The sequence below is a fragment of the Plecotus auritus genome (genome assembly GCF_963455305.1).
Source record: "Plecotus auritus genome assembly, chromosome: 7".
NCBI classification, from domain to species: domain Eukaryota; kingdom Metazoa; phylum Chordata; class Mammalia; order Chiroptera; family Vespertilionidae; genus Plecotus; species Plecotus auritus.
The window spans coordinates 36,138,058-36,161,195 of record NC_137774.1 but is presented as its reverse complement, the minus strand read 5'-3'; the positions used below and the strand labels follow the sequence as shown (position 1 = coordinate 36,161,195).

The 23,138-nt window shown below is 51.5% G+C and overlaps 1 protein-coding gene across 1 annotated transcript; it reads right to left on the bottom strand.

The window, feature by feature from the left end:
- Positions 1-2,498: 2,498 nt before the first annotated feature.
- RFLNB (refilin B) lies at positions 2,499-11,057 on the bottom strand. The gene is made up of 3 exons (XM_080681121.1): positions 10,760-11,057; positions 7,949-8,058; positions 2,499-5,554 (listed from the first exon to the last, which is right to left on the bottom strand). The coding sequence occupies exons 1-3, from the start codon at positions 10,979-10,981 to the stop codon at positions 5,221-5,223; spliced, it is 666 nt and encodes a 221-aa protein (XP_080537247.1). The 5' UTR covers positions 10,982-11,057; the 3' UTR covers positions 2,499-5,220.
- Between the last annotated feature and the right edge of the window lie 12,081 nt (positions 11,058-23,138).

The window sequence follows — 23,138 nt, the reverse complement described above, 5'->3', positions numbered from 1 at the left end:
ATTAGCATTGTTCAACTTTTAACCTCCCCCAAGTCATTTGACCAGAGGCCCTTATTTACTCCCTAGAAAGCACAATGGGAAATAGTAATGCAAACAAACCACTTGATAGTGATTATACGCTACAAGTATTAGTATTTTTTAAAAAGATTTTAAATTGATTTTTACAGAGAGAGGAACAGAGAGGGGGAGAGAGAAACATCGATGTGAGAGAAAAACATTGATCGGCTGCCTCCTGCACTTCCCCCACCAGGGATCGAGTGGCAACCCAGGCATGTTGGGAATCAAACTGGCAACCTTTCGGTACATGGGACGATGCCCAACCAACTGAGCCACACTGGCCAGGGCTAAAAGTATTCGTATTTAATTTTTAAAAGAGGCATTTCTTGCCATAGGATTCATTACTTAATCCACAGAATCATTCACTTTTTAAATTTCTAGGAAGTATACCAAAAAACCTTCCTAAGATTTATCATGTTATCTTTAACTAGAGGACCGATGCACGGAATTCATGCAAGGGCCTTGGCGCCCCCACGGCCGCGGCTTTGTCCGGAAGGAAGGACGGCCAGAAGGATGTCCAGTCTAGTTAGCATATTGCGCTTTTATTATTATAGATTACTAGAGGCCCAGCGCACTGGTAGGGTCCTTAGTAGCTGCCAGCCGCAGGCCAGGGCCTCCCTCCCTTCCCCTGGCCAGCCCCACCCCCTGTTCAAACTCCCGGACAACTCCTGGTTGAGGGGACAATTCGCATGCTACGCTTTTATTATATAGGATACCTACTACTTCTTCTCTTGAGGTCATCAGCTTACTCTGATATACTTAGAAAGGTATTTTTTAAAGGGAAAATTGAAACATTGTTAGTTACAACACACTTTTGCCTCTCTCTCTCCACACACCACACCACACACAATTATAAAGTTAATCTTACACACCGTATATATTTTTTTCCAACAAAACCTTGGAACTGCTGATTAGCACTTTTGTTTTATGGAAAATTTACACCATATGTATAACTAATTGGCAATATTAGGCCTCACTGTCAACCCAATCAGCCAAGTTAGACTTAATTTCTGTTAAAAAGAGATTGGCTTAAAAAAAAAGTTATAGGATTTATAATATACATTCCTGGGACATCTTTCTTTCTTTCTTTCTTTCTTTTTAAATTTATCTTTGTTGCCGAAACCGGTTTGGCTTAGTGGATAGAGCGTCGGCCTGCGGATTGAAGGGTCCCAGGTTCGATTCCAGTCAGGGCATGTACCTTGGTTGCGGGCACATCCCCAGTAGGAGGTGTGCAGGAGGCAGCTGATCGATGTTTCTCTCTCATCGATGTTTCTAGCTCTCTATCCCTCTCCCTTCCTCTCTGTAAAAAATCAATAAAATATATTTTAAAAATGTATCTTTGTTGTTGAAAGTATTGCAGATGTCCCCCTCTTTTCCCCTATTGACCCCCTCCACCCTGCATTCAGCTCCCTGGGACACATTTCTTTCTGAGTCATAACTTAAAGACTAACAGATAAGGCACAGAGCCTTCCGATGAATGTGATGCTTGAAAGAAATAAGATGCCTTCACTTTCAATATTTCTTATCGATCCTCTCTTTGCTTGGCCCCAAGGGACCTTCCCTCAGGGAGGACATTAGTCTTAGACTGAAGAGATGTGGGTATTACATGAAAAGTGTTATCACTCCAACTGACTCACTTCAGGAGAAATTGGAAGTGAGAGCTTCCCCACACAGGCAACCTTGCTCTGCCACCATACTTCATCCTTGACAAAATCATGGCAGGACGTTGATAGACATGAAGATCTACAGGGGGTCCCGGTACCCAGACACTTGGGTTTTTAACGGTTCTTTTGTCCAGTGCCCACAGGTTTTATGATACCCGAGGATCACCCTCAACGAAGTTAAAGACGGTCAGCCTGGCTGGAGTGGCTCAGAGGTTAAGTGTCGACCTATGAACCAGGAGGTCACGGTTCGATTCCTGGTCTGGGCACATGCTTGGGTTGTGGGCTTGATCTCCAGCAGGGCGCATGTAGGAGGCAGCCTATCAATGATTCTCTTTCATCATTGATGTTTCTATCTCTTTATCCCTCTCCCTTCCTCTCTGAAATCAATTTTAAAAATTTATTTTTTAAAAAAGATGGTCAGACTAAGACATGTATTTCTTCTGCAAAGTGGGAGAAGGGCCATTTGAAAGGGGAGGTGGGAAGGACTGGCCTCCCATCATTCACAGCCACATTTTCAGGGCAGATGGGTCTTAGGAAAGAGTATACATCGAATCTGGGAACAAAGTCCTTAAAACCATCTGTGTCCAGGGACCCCTTGAAAATCTTGTAACCCCCAGGAAAGGCATATTCCAGACAGAAATATTATTCTATTAAATTACAATCACATCTTAAAAATTTTTAAGAAAAAGCTGCTTTTCTAATTTTTCTTAACCAAAACATTATAACTTTAACTTTTAAAAAGAGAAACGTCTCTAAAGTTGTGTTTTTTTTTAAAAGATAATTTATTATTAAATGAAGAAGTCACAAAGCAAAATGGAGGGGGACAGAGGTCAAAGATAAATTTAAAAAATAGTTTTTGTCAATTGCTATCCTGGGTTTCCTAAGGTTAGAAACAGGAAAAGTGTCCAATGACCAGGTCATCATTCTTTCTTAAAAGGTCTGGATTTGAGAAGAAAACAACTTCTTTCTGAGAACACCCATCATCCTTCTTACATGAAAGCCATCACTCAAGAGCCTGAGGAAAAGACACTAATTCATAAGTAAAATGAGTCTCCCGGGTGCACTTAGGAATGTCTGGTTTTAATGAGTTTTAAAAAGCGTTGCTTCCGCCTTGCAAACCAACAGGAATCTACCATCCACCGGTGTCATTTATCCGCCCCAGGTGTCCCACTGTGTCTTCACGTGATTGCTTTTCTGCAACGTTCAGCCAAGCAGGTTTGAAGGAAAAGGACTGGGAAGAACTCAGGTTGGTTCCCTAGTGAATAACTTAAAATAAAACCTGCTTTCCATTTGCATTACACATTCACAACCGCTCACTCCTACTTACTTTCCTGATATCATTCAGATTCTCTCCACGCCTAGAGTGACCTGCCTGAACTTAAACCAATCCCCCTAAACAGATCCCACGCGGACATCTCAGAACGTGGCTGTGCCCAGGGCCCTGCTCTCCAGCCCCCGTCTCTCCTGACGGGCTGCCCACGACGGCCTTCTGAGCTCACTCAAGTTGTCCTCATGGGCCCAGAGCAAAGCCTTGGGAATTCTCTCAACATAATTTAAAAATCACATTTACCATGTGTCTTACATGATAAGGCCATGGAATTGGAGAGAAAAATCCATGTTTATCATAAATGCCATGTAATTTGCTTTTCCAAACACAGGGAGCATTTGTTGCTCTGCGTGACTAAGGAGACTGTAGGGCCCCAGAGGGCCCCTCTGATGGGTCACCCCCCTCCCCCAGCCCCACCCTGGCAAACTCAGGAAGGTCCAGCCCCCTGCAGGCTCCACTGGGGGATGCTTGCAATCAGCCAGGAGCACCACCAACCACACATGGTTAAACATGAAGAGGACACCAGACAATTTGGCTTGATAGGTCTCCAATGACTTTCAATGGGTGTGATCATCCTCTCACCTACTCACACCTGCTCTCCTCAGAACAGAAGTCCCTGCTGTGGCTCCGGGTACCCACACGGCTATCAATTCTGCTTTCAGGGCCGATGGACAAAGCCGTCAGCAGAAACAGCGGGAGCCCAAGCTTACAATACTCCGTAACCCTCAGGCTCTGGACAGTTTGGATGTATTCAGAGGAAACAGTCACGGTTTGCTCTTTCCCGAATCGGAAGAGAAAAAGCCATCTGCCACTTTCTTCCCTCAGAAACCTCGGGGACTGGCAGGAAGAAGTAAGGGTTGGGGTGAGGCAGGGCGGGCAGGGTTGAAGGCAGAGGCGGCCTGGCCCCCTGCCCCCTCCTGGCCCAGCCACCGCCCCTGCTTCTGAGGCCAGTTCAGCGGAACTCACCAAGTTTCTTCAGTTCACACTGAGGGCCGTGAGTCTCTTACTCTAAAATGAACACAAGGGGATGGAGCCGGCACAACAGCACCCAGGTTTTGGAGCTGGACTTGGGGCAGCAGGCCCTACTTCGACTTCACCTTTTGCTTCACAGGAGGCGGGGGTGGCGGTGGGGGCAGCTCCTCGCTTCCGGCTTAGACCTAAGGCACTGGCAGAATTCCTCTGCAATGTGGACACAGTCGAGTCCCAGAGCAGCTGACCCAGGGTCCCATCCTGATGAACCAGATCACCAGAAACATGGACATCTGCCCCCAGATGGGGTCAGGTCCTGGGTGAAGCCCCCTCGTGGAGTCCCCAGTAGCATTTCTCCTAAGCGCTCTTTTAAAATGCCACTTCTCTCTGTGATGTTTTGCCTTGTGAAAAAATAGGGAAGTATTTGGGAACCCCAAATACACAAGCCTGTGGCGACGTCACCGGACGCCCAGGGTGCGAGGCGCTTTGCCAGAGCCTGGGCTCAGGAGTGACCAGAGGGACGGGGCGAAGCCACTGCCTCCAGACTCGGCCATCGTCCACCTGGCCCAACGGAGGAGGTGAAAACAGGACGAGCCTCCCCTTTCTTCTAAAAAAAAAAACCTTATTCTGCAGTTTGGGGCTTTTTGATGTCGCGAAAAGGACTGCGAGAATTCCAAGCTTTTCGGCTAACAGGAAATAGAAGTGGGAATGGAAATAGAAAACGGAACGGCCTCCGCTCTGCACAGATTGGGCCCACATGGGCGTCCCAGCTCCGGAGTGAGTGAGCACCACTTGGCCGCAGCAGGGCCGGGCTGAGACTCCTCCACTCCCACGTTTCTATCCCAGAGACCTTCTCCTCCTCTTTCTCAGACAGCCCGCCCACCGGAGAGGCGCGCCCCCTCCCTGGTTCAAACCGTGGCCCTTCTCCCGTCGCTCTAGCCTCTCTCTATTTTCTCATCAGACTGAGACTCTGGGGGAAAGTGTGCAGCAGCAAACTAGAAAGACACTCCTTTTCAAAACAAAGCATCTAAAAAACCAAAGTCCCTCGATTACTATAAGATGCCGTGGCATTTTTCCTTCCCCAGGCGGGCTTAGAGGTATCTCTAGGTTAGACTCCTGGGGGCACGAGTGAGACTGGAGGGCAGAGGGCCCGCCGTGACCAGGGCGGCAGAGGAGCTGGTCGGACCCCACCGGCCTGCTGAGTCAGCACTCATCCGAGAAGTAATCCCCGCCGCCCAGGAACTCCGTGGCTTCGAGCTCCACGCTGGACAGGAACCTCCTCAGCGTCTTGCGGCAGTTGTAATCCAGGGTGGTGGTGTAGACGGTCTTGGGGTACTTGGGGTAGACGATGGTGGTGCTGAGGAAGCGGGTGGCCTTGTGGCGGGGCTCGAAGCGCAGCTCGGCCTTGTAGTTGCGCCACGTGCAATTGGGGATGCAGGTGACCGTCTGGCTGCAGGAGGCCACTGCCAGGCCCAGGGGCAGGCGGACGTCGTCGATGAAGTGCCGGTCTGAGTCGTACTTGACCGAGGAAGTGTACCTGGGCGGGAGACGGAAGGCAGCACGGTGAGCCCTCTGAGCTAGGGGCCCTGGAGTCCCTACTGTGACCTTGAACTTCCCGTGGGGTGCGCACCTTCAGGTGTGGCTGCTCTAGGCAGAAGCACCATAGAGTTGGTGCAGCACTTACTGTGTGGTACTATTGGAAGCACTTTACTTTCAGGATCTACTAGTTTAATTGTCCCACAACCCTGGGAGAGGAAATGGCCGTGCAGAGGTTAAGGTCACAGTGGGAGGAAGTAGTGGGGGCTGGGATTTAAATGCAAGATTCCAGAGTTTACCTGGCACTCACTGCTTCTCGATGTGGCAGCGCCCCTTTATTTAAGCCATAAGAACTCGGTCAAGCGCCTGACCTGGACTTTTCCAAGCCTCGGTTACCTCTTTTCTGTACAAAGTGCCCAATAAGAACTAGGCAGAATGCTAACACAGTAAGTGCTGTGGGTAGTAATTATTATATAACAACGTGAGCTCTACTGCTACACCAGGGTCAACAGTCTCCCTATCCCCTGAAGTGACCAATTAGCTCTTTAAAGAGAGGATGAAGGAACCCGGAAATCTTAGATGCTGCTTTTGAACGCTCGGTGATACTAGTACTTGTCCACTTTGGCCTTCAAGCTGACCTTAACAATCAAAGCCAATTACAATAGTGTTTTTTTTAAAAAATGTATGTTTTTATTGATTTTATTTTAGAGAGCGAGGAAGGGAGAAGGAAAGAGAGAGGAACATTGATCAGTTGCCTCCCGCACGCACCCGACCAGGGATCAAACCTGAAACCTGAGTATGTGCCCTGACCGGGAATCGAACCTGAGACCTTTCGTTACACGGGGTGACGCTCAACCAATGGAGCATCAGTCATGGCACCCATTACAATCCTGATTGCCATAAAATAAACACCAATGCCGAAACCGGTTTGGCTCAGTGGATAGAGCGTCGGCCTGCGGACTGAAGGGTCCCGGGTTCGATTCCGGTCAAGGGCATGTACCTTGGTTGCGGGCACATCCCCAGTGGGAGGTGTGCAGGAGGCAGCTGATCGATGTTTCTCTCTCATCGATGTTTCTAGCTCTCTATCCCTCTCCCTTCCTCTCTGTAAAATATCAATAAAATATATTAAAAAAAATAAAAAAATAAACACCAATATTCCTCAGCAGCTACTTTATTTTTTCTTAAGTCTTTCTTTGGTAATTCAGGAGTTAATTCTTTTTTAATGTAAGCTAAGCATGAGTTCATTTTCCTATAGAATTATTACAGCTTCATAAGTACTGAAATATACATGTGCATCACACATAGACACATCTAAAAGCATTGCCCCCCGGCCCGCCCCGCCCGCCCTGTGTCAGGCGTCAGAATCAGCATTCTTCTCAGTGAGAGGGAGGGACACGCCCATTCTCCCGGCAAGTAGGTAAGAGGCTGGTGAAAGCTAATGTCATGAAGTCATGTCCTCATTTTGTTCAAAATACAAGCTCTGCAGGAATACAGGGCTGAACTGCTCACCTCCAAAGTGGCGAGCCTCCTTTGTTCCACGTCAAAGGGCCCTTTGTGTTAAGGCAACTGAAACTCTAGCTATAAAACCACCGGCTCCCAAAAGTAAAATTCCTTTCTCTAAAAAGACAGATCTTGAACAGAGCCTCTCAGTGAATCTGCCCCCAGATAATCCTGGATGAGATAAAGTCCCAAAGGGAGGATGGTGCTTTCCCAGTGAAATTATAACCTAAAACAGGGCGACAGCACCTTGAAGCAGGGTTGTGAGGGGGGGAGGCGGGGCAGAGGGGACCAGCTCTTGGAAAGAGGAACTACTTTATTAGAAAATTTTAAACCTCTGATGGCCATGACATATGAGGTACAAAAAGCAAGTTGCAGGACTTTATGTGTAACATGATCGTGTTTTTACTTTAAAAAGTGTGTCTATATATTTAACTGGTTAGAATGCAGAAAAAACTCTGAATGCGTGCCCACCAAACTATGACTAGTCTTTGTTTTTTATAGGGAGGAGGAGGGAGGGGGAGAGGGAGAGGGCGAGGGGCGGGGGGGGGGGAAAGAGAGAGAGAGAGAGAGAGAGAGAGAGAGGGAGAGGGAGAGAGAGAGAGAGAGAGAGAGAGAGAGAGAGAGAGGGAGAGAGAGAGAGAGAAACATCAATATGAGAGGGGCACACAGATCGGCTGCTTCCTGCACATGCCCTGACCGGAGATCGAACCTGCAAGCTGGGTATGTGCCCTGACCAGGAATTGAACCCACCACCTCTTGGTATACAGAACGATGCTCCAACCAACTGAGCCACATGGGCCAGGACTGAGTAACTAATTTTAAAAAAATCATTAATTTTTGGAATAAAAAATGAAAAATTTAACAATGAAATAAACTCAGCGCCTGCTATATTTACCTCACTTCCGTCGGTGGTAAAGGGTCAAACTCCACTCCTTCGCCGAAGGACAGAGGGCAGAGCCTTGGAGCGCAGGCGGAGGCCAGAGGGGTGGGGAGCGAGGCCGGGTTCTGGGAGGATGGAGAACACAGTCAGACCACAGGCCAGGCTGATACACCCCCACATAAGGTCCTGGCTCTGAGCCTGCAGCCAAGGGCCCAACTGTGCCTTGTGTCCCCCGTCCCGGGAAAGATGCCAGAGAAGGGCTGACTCAGCACGGAAAGAGCAATGGACATTTCAGATTTTTTCCTGCAAAGGGAGCCCAGAGGTCTGGGTTCGAATCCCAGGTCTATCAGGAATGGCTGTGTGCCCCCACGAGGCACATCACACACCGTCTGAGACCTTATCCGCACACCACGGGGCCCCCCCTCCACACCGAGGTCTGTGAAAGGCTGAAAAGAGGAACACCACCAGCTCAGCCACCTCCCCGTGGCCAGACCCAGGGGCTGCTGCGCCATCCCCCAGCAAGGCGGACAGGAAACCTCCATCAACCAGAACCCTCAATTATGCGCCCCCGACCCTGTCATTGTCTCGGCAACACTTTAGAAAAGGCCAAAACAAAATCCTTCCACCGGGGTTTTTTTTTCACTGCAGATTCAGTACCACGTCCCCCACCTCCCCTGCCCTGGGGAGGGCAACACCCCACCCAGATGGAGGACCTGCCCCCTCACGGTGCAACGAGCACCCGAAAGTTCCCTCTGTCACTTTCCACTCTCCAGCGCACTCAGAGAGCAGAGCAAGCGTGCCTGGAGGGTCGCTGGCTTCCAGTCTGGTCAGAGCTCTGGACTTTCTGACTCATCGAGCAGCCCAGGAAGAGACAGTTCCATCCGAGACACAGGTGCTCGTGGCCACCGGCCTTGACCGGGGCCCCGTGTTCACTGGGCAGCAGGGAGCAGCCCTTTGGGTTCCGGGTTTACCGGGGAGTCTGTCATTTTCTTTGCCTAATTTGAGAGAAGGATCCACACTGTCCGGGGTGTGGAGGTGGCAGCCCCACCCCCACATCTTCCAGGACGGAGAAGGAAGCAGACATTTCTAGAAGGCTGGCTCTAAGACACTGATCGCAGGACAAGGTGTCATTGGACGTGTAGGTTGATATACAAAAGCCAAAGGGGTCAGGATAGGTCAGGGGGAGGGGCAGGCCCTGAGGGTTGGGCACCTGAACGTGGGTGGAGAGTTTAATGACCCCCGCTGGGGAGGGAACCAAGGTCAGTGGGTGGGGGAAGGGGGGCATTGGCTGCTGCAGAGCTTTTGGATCCAGCCCCCAAGTCCGGACAGTGGGCCCTGCTCTGCCCCCAGCTCTCTGGCTGGCAGACATTCCCCAACCTCTGGGGCACCTTCCAGACAGTCCTGGGCTGCAGGATGACAGCCACAGGAGCAGGCAGGTGGCTCTCCAACACTCACAGACAGCCTTCTTTCAGGCATCCACACACGCGCTCAGTTCTCTTCCTCTGCCTTCTCTGCTCCCTCATCCCTGCCCACCCAACTCGCTGAGCACACACACCTTGCTCCAGGTGCAGGCTGGGGTAGGCCAGGGCAGCGGGAGTGATAACAAACACATGGACAAGGTGCCACCAGGGACCGGGGACTAAGCCACACACTCCAGCATGAATCTGGGAAGCATCAAGGAAGACTTCCCAGAGGAGGTGCCGAGTTGGGCATTGAAGGGGGCCAGTAGGGCTTTGATGGGTGGAAAAGCTGACTAGGCGCTGAGAGCAGAAGAGGATGGGCTTGGAGGGAAAGGCAAGCCAAGGAGCAGCAGAGGTGCCAGGCCGGGCCAGGGGATGGGGACGACGAGGCTATAAAGGGCCAGATCTCGAGAGCTCCGAAGGTCACGCTGAAGCTGGTGCTGCCTTCCTATGGAGACGAGAGAATGCACTGACATCCATGGAGAGGCAGGGTCAGTGGGTCACGGGTGCCATGCACCATCAACGTGTATGGCTACCACCCCCCAGGGGGAGGACTCCGGGAAAAGCCTGCTCTGAGCTTTGCCTGTAGGCAGGATGTGGCCTCCCTGGGCTCCAGGTAAAGGCAATTACCACCACCACCACCTGAGCGACTGCTGGGGTAAGAGAGACTCCGTGTTTTTCTTTCAATAAAAAAACTAAAAGAAAATCAAAGGACTCATTTTTTAAAGTTCCCTCCCACCTAAAAGGCCTCCCACCCATCATGTGCCAGACAAGGGCTGTTAGGTGGCAGGACAAGGGGGACCACAGGAGGCCAGAGGCTCACGGGGTGACCCTTCTCAAAAGGTCCCTCCAAGGCCAATAATAGTTCCCAAAGGCTGGCCCCATGCGCCCTCTGAATCGGGGAGCCGGGAGCCAGAGCACAGCCCTCTCCCCAAGACCAGCGGGAGGGTAAGACCCTTGGGAGCCAAAGTTTGCAGCGGCAAAGCAGCCTGGCGAGACTGGGGTTCCCTCTCGGTGTCCCGGGACCCCCTCCAGCTCGGCTTGGGCAAGAACGTGGCCCATTCCCGCCCCAGCCCCAGCCAGGCAGCCCCGGGGGGCCGCCACCCCGAAGGGAGGAGGCGGCGGCTCGCTTCTCCCGGGGCTCCCGCGCCTCCCAGGCGATGACAATTTTCCAGCCACCGGCTCCAGCTGGCCGGGCGCTCGCAGCACTCCCGCCCCGGCTCCCAGCTATGGCCACGCCGTCCCGACGGGCGGGTGGCGGCGCTGACAGTGCGCCCCGAGAGGGGCCGCAGGACCGGCTGGTGGTCTCCCGGGGCCCGGCTGCGGGTGGGACGGGGAAGGAAAGGGCCAGAAAGGTGCCACTCACCGGGACCGTGGGGGTCGCCGCCACGTCGGGCTCCAGCGCTCCGGGCGCCGGTGCACGCTCCCCGCCGCCGCCGCCGCCGCCGCCCCCGGCCGCCGCGAGCCCCCAGTGGCTGGGGCTGGGGCTGGGGGGCAGCCCTGAGTCCGGGCTGTCCAGGACGCCGTCGCCCTTCTTCTTCGTGTCCACGAGCTCGGGCACATCCTGCAGGTTCAGCCGGCCCACCATGGCTGTGCGCGCGGCGGGGCCCGGAGGGGCCGCGGACGAGCGAGGGGCGCAGACGCGGGCCGGGGCCGCTGCCCGCCCGCCGACCGGGTCTGGCCGCCGCCGCGCCCGGGCCCGCCTCCGCCCTGCCCCGCCCCGCCCGCCCGCCCGCCGGGCCGCCCCGCACAGCCGAGCCTCGAGGCCGGGCGCCAGGGGCCGCTGCGCTCCCGCGGAGAGCCGCCCGCGCCGCCAGCCGCCCGCCTTCCAGCCCGCCCCGAGCGCGGGTCCTAGCGCGGGGGGCGCCGGGCCGGCCTCCCAAGGGCCCCGTCCGGCCCCACGACCCGGCCCCCGCCCCGCTGCAGGTGAACGCGAGACCCCACTGGCCCCGGGCCCTGACCCCTGTCCCCTCGCCCTGTCCCAGCGGCCCGGCAGGAGCTAATGCCTCCAGCCAGGCGGTCTGGGGGAGCCAGAGCAGAGCCGGCCTGCAGAGGCTGGGGAGCCGGCCGAACCCAGCGAGCAAACAACTGGAAATTATTAATAGTTAATGCACTTCGTATGGTTCTCGCCGCCTCTTGGCTCAGCAGCGCGGGCTCTCAGGCGTCTCTGGCTCTCATTTCTGCCCCGCAGGAAAAGGGGGCCTGCTCCCTTTATCCTCGGGGGACTCCCGCGGGGAGACATCACTCCCTGGCCGGACTGCTCAGATGAACAAGCAGTGGCCACACCTGGCGCACTTGGACCTCCATGGTGACCAAGCTCAGCAGGCTCCGCAGGAGCTGTCTGAGGGGCCATGAGCTCGCTAGTGAGGCCCCAGCTTTTCACTCATAGGAGTCCCCCTCTAAAACCCAGACGGGGGAGGGGTTCTCCCCTCCTTTTTATTTGACAGAAATACCCTATCGTGGGAACTCGTTCCAGTAGCTGCCAGCTGTAGACCTGGCTGTTCTCAAACCCACTACTGTTTCTCACAGAGCCCTCCACGATTAGCAGTAAGGATGGGAAGTCCCCACCCCCGCCTGCCCCCCTAACCTGGGTTTGATGTGTGCTCAGCTAACAGCCTCAAGCTGGAGCTATGCCCAGACCTAGCCTGCAGGTGCCAACTCTAAAGAGAAGTCGTGCCCGGGGTTGGGGGACTTCCTGGCTAGATAAGAGGTGGGATCTGTGCATGCCCCACATTGGCAGCCTTGTCTATGACCTGCAAAAACAAAGGGTACTTGTCCTGCTTGCGACCTGTTAAAGTTAGACTTTGAGCAGGTAGATGTTAGAGATCTGTTGGCGAACTGGGGCCCCCTATACTCCCCACTGGTCATTTTCAGGTAAGAAAACAGAGAAGGGACTTACTTGCTTCGCTCCAAATCATACAGTTGGTACAAGGCAGCTTGCCTGGAGTCATCCCCTCCACAGAGATAAAACCTGGTACGTGCCTGGGTGCTGGCAGGCCGTTCATTCATTTAGGGCCGTGGGGATAGATTACAGAATCACTGTCCTGGATGAATGCTTAGTGTGAGGACAGTCTAAGAGTGCGACTTAGAGGTTGGGCTAACCACGCAGCTACACCTCGCTACCCCTGTTGCTCCCACCATCTGGACATCCCAGGCTACCCCCAACCTGGGCATCCGGAGGAATCAAAGTGCTTCTGGGGTTATGGAAATAGTGGGAGGACTTGCGGCCCTGGAAGGAATTTGCCCAGCAGCAGACCCTGAGAACTCTTCCCTACGCCTGGCCAGGCTGGGAAAGGTATCCAGGAAGATGGTGATTGCTCCAAGGAGGTGGCGGCCTTCAAGGTCACCGGCCTGGAAGAGGGGGAGGACAAGACTGAGGGAGGCCACCATACTCGGCCAGTTTCAGCCCCTCTCCAGTGTGGATTGCTGAGAGCATGGGAGGGATCTCCACCTGAATTTGCTAAAACAGGGTGCGGGGGCGAGGGAGCCTGGCAGCCTGGCATTGCTACCTTACGAGGGGAGTTTTGAAGGGCTTAGATGATCCACATTCTGACAGAAGATCCAGAGACATCACAGTTGCCAGAGTGAACATGGGGTGTGAAGCTACAAGTTTTGGAGGGTCCAGGCAAATCAAAGGGACATCTTTTTTAAAATATATTTTTATTCATTTCAGAGAGGAAGGGAGAGGGAGAGAGAGTGCTAGAAACATCAATGAGGAGAGAATCATTGATCGGCTGCCTCCTGCACACACCCCCACTGGGGATCAAGCCTGCAACCTGGGCATGTGCCCTTGACTGGAATTGAACCCGGGACCCTTCAGTCCACAGGCTGACGCTCTATCCACTGAGCCAAACCAGCTGGGGCCAAAGGGACATCTCTGAGGCACCCCTTTCTCCCTGACACTGGGGCCATCAAGCAGCATGGGCACCTCGACGCTCCAACTGGACCTAGGAAGCATCCACACACTGACCTCCAGCCCATGAAAGTTCTGTCTGATCCCCAAGAACAACCCGCCCCCCAACTCCAGAGGGCACCTCGCAACCCCTTTAAAGGATGTCTTCAGAGGACATCATCAGGCCTCAGCCCCTGAAGCATAAAAGGATCACCTACTGCGGCCTCCTTCCTTAGAGAGCCCAGCACTGACACGCAAGAACCTGGAGGGGCGTGAAGAGGAACCCAGCCTCGGGACCGGACACTGACAGAGAAGCGGAGGTGGGACTGTGGTTCCATACACACTCCCATGAACCCACTCGGGTGCCCCTCCCCCAGTAACCTGCACAAAGTCGGACCCTCCACGGCTCCCAGAATTCTGTAAGCCAATCAAAAGACAATGAGGAGCTGGTCAGTGTGGCTCCGTGGTTGGCTGTCGACCCATGCACCAAGAGGTCACCAGTTCCATTCTGGTTGGGGCACATGCCCAGGTTTCGGGCTCAGCCCCCAGCAGCGGGTGGGGGTGTACAGGAGGCAGTTGGTCGATATTGATGTTTCTCTCTCATCGATGTTTCTCTCTCTCTCTCTAAAATCAATAAAAACATATTTTTAAAAAAGACAATAAGGAGAAGCCACCCAGGTTTGTTCCTTCTTGTCCAGACTGCCATCGAAGAGCTCAAAAACAAGCCTGAGCTGACTGAGGCTACATGGGGACCGAAGGGAAGGTGGAAACGCATTGGCCTGGCCAGGCGCCCTGCCTGCGCCGCCACCTCCACCACGCATGCACTCCTGGTGGAGATGAGCAGAGGGGTTCTCACACAGAAACCATCCAACTTCCACCTGCCCACGTGTCCTCTGGGTGGGACTGCCTTTGTAACTGTGTGGGAGCCATGCAGCTCCAACCCTGGAGGTGGGCTGTGTTTCTAGTCCTCGGCAATGAGCTCACTCCCCCTGCGGTCCTTGGGAGAGCCCATCACCTGGGCTCATCACTGTCCTCCGTCTTATTCCAGGTGGCTTTCCAACAGAGGTATCTTTTACAAACTCTAACCATGCCCAGCCGGCATGGCTCACTGGTTGAGCATCGACCTATGAACCAGGAGGTCACGGTTTGATTCCCGGTCAGGGCACATGCCTGGGTTGCAGGTTCGATCCCCTGTGGGGGACATGCAGGAGGCAGCCGATCAACGATTCTCTCTCAGCATTGATGTTTCTATCTTTCTCTCCCTCTCCCTTCCTCTCTGAAATAAATTTTTACAAAAAGAAGGAAAGAAAAAAGGAAAAGAGTGGCCTCTTCTCCAAGCTGTCCTTTCAGAGCGGGCCACTGTCCCCCGCCTGGATCACAGCGACCAGGGTCCTCACAGGACTTGGCTTCCGGCTTGAGGCCTTTCCCAGCAGGGTCTGAGGAGCACAAGATGCCTAACCATGACGCCAGTCCTACCGTTTCCTTTCTCTGCACCAGAGTACGCTGATGCCTAAACAGGAGTTGAGTCAGACAAGAACAGGGCAGGACCCCCCACACGGCTGCTGCTTGTTGTTTCAGAACAGCTTGCCTTCAGTCAACTCAGCCAGCCAGGGGGTTAAAAACACTGCCGGCTCTGGTCTGCTGGCCCACCGCGCAGCCTGTGCCCATGGCGCCTCGCAGTGCATTTGCCTCAGTGCTGAATCAAGCCCCCTTTCCTTCCTATGCACCATGTCACCCAAAATGCTTTGAAAAACTTCATTTTGTTTCCTTAAGCATTTTAAGGGATCTACCATATTCAATAAAGAAAGGAACTGACGAGAAAAAATGTACTTGGCCCGGCCAGCATGGCTCAGTGGTTGAGCATCAACCTATGAACCAGGAGCTCATGGTTCAATTCCCACTCTGGGCACATGCCCAGGTTGCAGGTTCAATCCCCAGGGTGGGGTGTGCAGGAGGCAGCCAATCAATGACTCATCATTGATGTTTCTATCTTTCTCTCTTCCTCTCCCTTCCTCTCTGAAATCAATAAAAATATATATATATTTTAAAAAAGGATGTACTGGGACACGACACAGCCCACAGGAGTGTGCACACTGTGAGCCCCGGGGGCTTACATAGAGCCAAGGGCTTGGCAGTTTCAGAGCGAAGTGGGCCTGGGAGAACAGGTCAGGGGCAGAGATGGTGTCGGGCCCAGCCCAGTTGGTGACACTGACCCAGATCCCTAATGCAGCTTAGGGTGAAGTCAGGCCGATGTCCCCAGTGCGGGAACCCTATGACCCCAAAAACAGGCTCCACCCTGGAGGCCTCCTATTTGTAAGCTGAGAGCTATTCTCCCACATGCTCCCTGGCTACACAGAAAGGAGCTGTGGCCTCTGCAAAATAAAACCCAGATGGGATTTTGCAAAGAGCTGGGGCACATGGCCTCTTTGGAACTGCATCCATGCACTTGCACTCCTGGCTCCGTTCTGCATATTCACACTGCACGAGGACTTGCAGCCCAGAAAAATAGCCTTTGGTTGAGCAATTGAAGTTAAGACCCTTGGCTCCCGGGCTGAAAGGCGTGATAGAGGGTGTGCTGTCATTCTCCCCGAGGAACAAGTGGCTGGCCGGCACGGCCACGCTCCGAAGGCAGCCTCGAGCCTCCGTGGTGTTGCAGGACCACCTGGGATTCGGGTCTGTGGGGCCTGCGTGGGAAGGGATGGAGAATGGGAGCCAATTGCTCCACAAGGACCGCCTGACCTGCTATGTCCTTCTGGGAGCCATAGTCCCTCAGCGCATTCCTCTCCTACCCCAAATTCAAAGCAGAAGACACGCAGGCAGGAGGAGGCTGTGGTTTGCCGCTCTGTACTGTGGGGAACTCCTGGTACTTGCTGAAGACAGTTACATGGCTTGGGAAAATGTTTTTCAATTTTGAGTCTTTCCTGAAAATTTGCCAGGGGTGGGGAAAGAACTTGGGGTGAGCAGAGAGTTACCAAAGAAAAACGCCGAGTGTCTCATGTTTTTCCAGGCTGGGCCGGGGGGCGGGCAAGGGGGGAGGGGCAAGTGTAATTTTATTGCCTCTTGCCCTGCACTTTTGCAGGATGACCGCAACCACTGACAGTATTTCTGGAAATCTCTGAAGGTGTCTCCCATAGGTTCATAAATAAACCCGGTCATGCACACGGGATGCCTGCTATGAATTTTCTTTTCCTTCCCCTGCCCCACGGCCCAGCCTCTGCTTCTGCTAAGTTGTATGGCAACGTCCCATCACGGCCCTGGGAGAGGCTGTCCTTGCTGAGACCACCGCCAGCCCCACCAGGCACCTAGGAGAGTCTGCAGCCATGCCACTGTGGGCACCATGCCAGGAGCTGCCCCAAGCCCCGGCACTACTGCCAACACTGGTGGTGGGGGAGTGCCACGCTGTGCTGCCCTCTGCAGCTACGTGCCTGGCCCCTCCTGGTTATGTCTATAGGGTGGTCCAGAAGCAGTGTGGCTTCCTTTAGGCCTGCTTCCCACCCTAGGATTCAAAGGTGAACCCTGCAGGGAAAGGCCAAGAGATAAATAGTAAAACAAACAAAGTCCCCTTGGAATTCCCTCTCCCCAGAGCCAGGCCTAACCTCCCCCTCTTGGTAGGTGGCAACAGGCTGTTAGTCCTTTTGTACTTGCAAGGCTATTGCTTTGTGACTGTGTGCTGTGGCATGCAAAAGGTGAATGCTCTTTTTATTCTTTCAACTGAACTCCGTTTAGTTCATAGGCCTCCATTTGGTTTCAAACCTGGAAAACTGTCTTGCTAACTCCGTGGTTTCTTATCTTCTGGGCAAGAATGGTTTGGGGGTAATTACTACCCTGAACCTTCCCTTTTGCCTGGGTGGCATCTGGGGAGGCTTATGTCACATCGTGTCAAAATAAAACCCAGATGGGATTTTTATCAAGGGATGGCTGGTTGGGGGTGACCTGGTCCATGGTCATCTTCCCGCCCACCTGGTTTCTCTGAGTGGCAGCTGGCTCTGTTTGGCTGGGGAAGGCCATCCTCTGCTTTTGATGACCACATGCCGAATGTTCTGCCTCCTAGTTGTCCCATCCTAAGGTCTCTTCCAACGAACTGGCACTTGCACTACTTGTGGGGGCTCAGGGAACTTGGGGGCCACCACCTGCCCAACCAGGTGTGAGGGACTCGGTGAGGTGCACCCTCCCTTAGGCCTATCTGGGTGGACAACCTTCTCAGACACTGTGGTGCCTGGCTGTTGTTTGTTTTTAATTCTCACCTAAAGATTGACATGAGAGAGACACATCGATTGGTTGCCCCCCACATGAGCCCCTAACGGGCTGGGGAACCTGCAACCAAGGTATGTGCCTTTGACCAGAAATCGAATCTGTGACCCTTCGGTCTGCAGGTGGATGCTCCAACTTCTGAGCAAACCAGCCAATGCTGTGGTGCTTTGTTGAACACAGGACTTCTCTGTGGGGTCTGCAGTTTCCCATAATAATTGCTGGAAGCCAGGCAAGGGCTTGTAGACCAGGATTCCCCTCAAAATTATGGGGGTTCTCCCTTATCTTGGAATTCAGCCCAGAGTGGTGGGGTTCTAGATTTTTTTCTCAGGGGCCTACCAGTTTCTAAACCAAGTCACATTGCCTGTGGTTTTTCCTATCTGCTGGCCATTTTTTAAGTGGAAAAAAATGTTCAAGTCAAGATGCACTGTTCCTATGATGATGGTATGGGTTGTATGCAAAGTCCTCCTGAATTTTGGCTCTTCAAACTTAAAGGTACACTTTTAGACCAAGGAACAAAAACAAAAGAAAACACGGTCTTGCATTGACAGCCATGGCGTTCAAGCCTGTCTTCTCTACTCTAGAATCACAAAAGTTGCTACAGGAGTTCAGAAGCTGAGGTTTTAATCTTTGTAGCATCACCACCAGAGCACAGTGCATATGGGACGCGCTGCCTCCTGCTGGCATGATGGGGAAGAGAAGGAGGAGAAGACTGGGAAAGATGGCCCGTTTAATATCAAACTGTTACTTCTCTACGTGCACAAAGCATGACCATTGCTTTCACGAGCAAAACAACCAAGCGTGTGGTCCAGGAGCCTTGACCTTGAGGGAAGCCACAGGACTTTTGCTCAACAAGAAAGCTGTCTTGCAGCAAGACACAGCACCGGTTGGGTCACATTTGGTTTTGTGCAATGAAAACCAAAGGGGAACTTCTACAGACAGTGCTGCAACTCCATCCTTGAGATCAAGAAGCAGGAAGAAACGTGGGGCGAGCGAGGATGTGAAGGGGGTACATACATGCTGCCGGTGCGAGTGTGCAGCAAGACAGCCTTTGTAGAGGGCGTTTTGGCAAGAGGTAGCAATATTGTAAATGTGCATGTCCCTTCATCTTTTCAAATGGGAATGGGACAATTCTCAGGGCGTATCCTACAAAAAGGTGAGCACAAGTAAGCAGATACTTATTTATACATCGACAGAACTGCTAAATAAACGATCTGAACTGAGACCACTGTTGGCGGTCATTGAAAAGAATGAGTAGAGGGAGCATTTGGAATCTTATTCCCTGGCACACGTCCTCAGTTTGGCTCAAATAAATGCTTATAGAATTCTCACACATGCGTGCAAAGAATGTGTAGATCTATGTATGCTGAGGAAACAGATGTCCGAGATATATTGTTTACCACCAACTTACACCATACACAAAAGTAAACTCAAAATGGATACAGGACTTAAACATAAGACGGGAAACCATAAAAATACTAGAGGAATCCACAGGCAGAGAAATCTCAGACATATGCCGAAGCAATTTCTTTAGCGATACCGCTCCTAGGGCAATGGAAACTAAAGAGAAAATAAACAAATGGGACTACATCAAAATAAAAAGCTTTTTCACAGCAAAAGAAACCATCAACAAAACAACAAGAAAGCCCACTGTATGGGAGAACATATTTGCAAATGTTATCACTGATAAAGGTTTAATCTCCAACATCTACAGGCAGCTTATACAACTTAATAAAAGGAAGATAAATGATCCAATAAAAAAATGGGCAATGGACCTAAATAGAATCTTTTCGAAAGAAGACAGAAGGAAGGCCAAGAGATATATGAAAACATGCTCAAAGTCACTAATTATCCGAGAGATGCAAATCAAAACAACAATGAGGTACCACCTCACACCTGTCAGAATGGCTATCATCAACAAATCAACAAACGACAAGTGCTGGCGAGGATGCGGAGAAAAAGGAACCCTCGTGCACTGCTGGTGGGAATGCAGACTGGTGCAGCCACTCTGGAGAACAGTATGGAGTTTCCTCAAAAAACTGAAAATGGAACTGACATTTGACCCAGTGATCCCACTTCTAGGAATATATCCCAAGAAACTAGAAACACCAATCAGAAAGGATATATGCACCCCTATGTTCATAGCAGCACAATTCACCATAGCTAAGATTTGGAAACAGCCTACGTGCCCATCAGCAGATGAGTGGATTAGAAAACGATGGTACATCTACACAATGGAATACTACGCCGCTATAAAAAAGAAGGAATTCTTACCATTTACAGCAGCATGGATGGAACTGGAGAGCATTATGTTAAGTGAAATAAGCCAGGCAATGAAAGAAAAATACCACATGATCTCACTCATTTATGGAAAATAAAGAACATTATAACCTGATAAACAAAAAGATAAATACAGAGGCAGTAAAGCACCGAACAGACTGTCAAATTACAGCAGGAAAGCTGGGGAGTGTTGGGGTGCGGGGGAAAGAGATCAACCAAAGGACTTGTATGCATGCATATAAGCACACCAATGGACACAAGACACTGTGGGGGTGGGATGAGGGCATGCGACAGGGGGTAGAGGAGGCTGGGGGAAGGTCAATGGGGGAAAAAAGGAGATATATGTACTACTAAATGTAATACTTTAAACAATAAAAAATATTTTTAAAAAGATATATTGTTTAGCTGCAGAAATATATGCAAATATGCTTAATATTAATTTTGTTTGCAAAGTGCCCCCTCCCCCACAGTATAGACCACCCGTGGGCAAACTACGGCCCACGGGCCAAATCCGGCCCGTTCGGCTGTTCTATCCGGCCCACAGAGCCGAAAGAGCGGAGGGTTCTCTTGCTCTCCCCTCCGCTCCTTCACCAGCAGCAGTGTTAACATGGCAACGTTTGGAAACACGGCCGCAGCTCCTTCTTCTGAGTGGGCGGATTTATATCCGCCCATTCAGTAGAAGGAACAACCTCTCAATCTTCCAGAGGCTCCTTGTAATGCCCGCGGACACGTTCCCCGACATCACCCTGGGAATGTGTAGACACGTTATCGTGGTGATGTAGGGAGACACGCCCCTGGAGAGCACAGAATCAGAGCATTAGCTAAAAAGGAGACCAACAACACTGTTCCCACTGAAGTTGATGTTTTAAAGACCAAAAACCTTTCAACCCAGTCTACATTGCCGTCTACATCTACGTCCCGGGCATAATTTGGAAGTTGCACTAAAGAAAATGTTTAATTTACTGTTTACACATTTTGTTCTATTTGTTTTAGTTTTAAATTATTTTATTATATTTAAGTTTAATTTGAAAGGCTTTTGTACCTTTTCTTTGTTAGGCAATTTTATTTTGCCTTTGCCATCTTCAGTATAAGGTATGTTATTGTGCTATGATTCCTCCATTTTTTGAAGTTTCAAATTATAATAGTGTTTATTTTCTTCTTGTTAAAATGTTTGAAATGAATAAAACTATTGAAATAAAATAAAAAAAAAGACCGTACCCTTTTATGATGTTTACTTTGAATTTATATTAGTTCACACAAACACTCCATCCATGCTTTTGTTCCGGCCCTCCGGTCCAGTTTAAGAACCCATTGTGGCCCTCGAGTCAAAAAGTTTGCCCACCCCTGGTATAGGCACAAAGTCTGGAAGGAGAAAGGGACCTTTGATGTATTTCCATATTGGTTTAACTTATTAACATGAATACTTTAAAAGTCAGTATTATACTCGGCTGGTATGGCTCAATGGTTGAGTGTCGCCCTATGACAGTTGTTTGTGTAATCATTAATAATTAAGAAGCATTTTTATGATAAACTAGCCATATTGAGTGACAAAGAGAGTTGAGACTGAGGCTCTAGGAAGGACAGGGAATTCCAGGACCGGAGCTGAGTTTACCGGGAGATGTCACCCAGGAGCTAATGATGGGAAGTAAGTGACCTGGAGTCAAATGAAGGGGAAGGAAGAGACAAAACATCTGAGAATCTAGAAGGCATAGCTGGTGTTACCTCTTGTCGTGGGCAGCTATATTCCCTGAAGGAGTCTGGAGTAAAAACCACAGGGGCCCTAGGACCTTGGCCTTGACCTTGGTCAAGGCTCAGAAGGACAGACAGGAAAATCAGCAATGGGACCAAGGAGTATTGCAGCCAAGAAAATAAGGCATCAGAGGCATTAGGGGAGCATTCCTAGGGGGAGGAGAGACTCAGCACATAATGGAGAGAGCAAAGGGAATGAGAGTTCAGCAAAAAGATCGCTGGTGACCTTCAAGAGAAGTTTCTGGAAGGTACTTGAGATGGATGCTGAATGAGAGGAAATCACGGATGGGGGAATAGTGGTGGCAGCTGTACACGTACTTTGAAATGGGAACAAAGGCCACAAGAGTGGTCACATGGGGCTGGGAGTGTGGCAGGACCAGGGAAAGTGTGAAGGTCCCTGCTCTGGTCTGAGACAGAGTAGAATGGGGACAAGCTCTGAGGAGCTCAGCGGGAGGAGGGTGGACTCGGGGACGGAGAGCAGGGCAGAGTGGCAAGGGGAGTGGGAAGTGGGATGGACAGGCTGCCTTCGATTCTGCCCGTCATCTTTCATGGTAACGGGTCAGCAAGTGATGGAAACTTGAGGCCGCGTTTCCCTCTGCAAAATGAGGGAATTTGACTTACGATCTAAAACCAACAAACCAACATACCACCCAACGCTGATGCTCCAACTCAGCGCTTCCCACTTAGAGAGCTGGGCCACTGCTACAGTGCCCAGCAAGTGCCCAGAGGTTGTGGGAGGTACGGTGCCCTGATCCGGCCACAGTCCCCAGGCGCGTTGCCTCTGGCCCCAGCAGCCTCTGCAATTGATTTCCCCAAGTGTGAGGCAATGGAACACAAGTGTTACAGTCTTCATGCTTCAGGTCCTGAAAAGGCTGGGGGCATTGCATACAAATGTGCAAGGACACAGGTTTAAGATTTGGGGCTTGTGGGGGTTTTGAAAGAAGGATGGGCTTCCTTTCAAATGTTACCCAACCCCCCTCCGCCCATTCCGGTGCCCTGTGTTCTTAGAACACAGCTGCCTCGCAGGGGGTGGGGGAGGGTTCCTTGCTTTCAGTTCTTCCTAAAGGCAGCAAGGATGAACCCAGAGGTGGCCTTCAGGGAGATTGGAATAGGATTTGGGTGACCGTTCAGACGTGTTGTTGAATGGACAGTGAGCTTAAAATGAAATGGTGCCCTTTCCTGTACAAAGGTGACATACCGAACCTCCCCCATCCCCTCTACAATCAGGAAACCATGTGAAGAAGCTGTTCATGACGGCAGCAGCTTCCTGCCAGGGCTGTTCTCCTCCAGGTCAACATCAGGATGGAGTCCTTGTCACATCTGCATAACTGAAGAGTATCTGGGCTTGAAAGAAGGGCTGCTTAATTTTTTTTTTTTCTGTAACCCTTACTCGAGGAGAGAAGAGAGAGAGAGAGAGAGAGAGAGAGAGAGAGAGAGAGAGAGAGAGAGAGAGAGAGAGAGAAACAGTGATAGGTTGCTTCCCGAACATGCCCCAACTGGAAACCGAACCAGCAACCTTTTGGTGCACTGGATGATGCTCTGAGTCACTCGGCCAGAGCAGAAGGGCTGTTTAAAA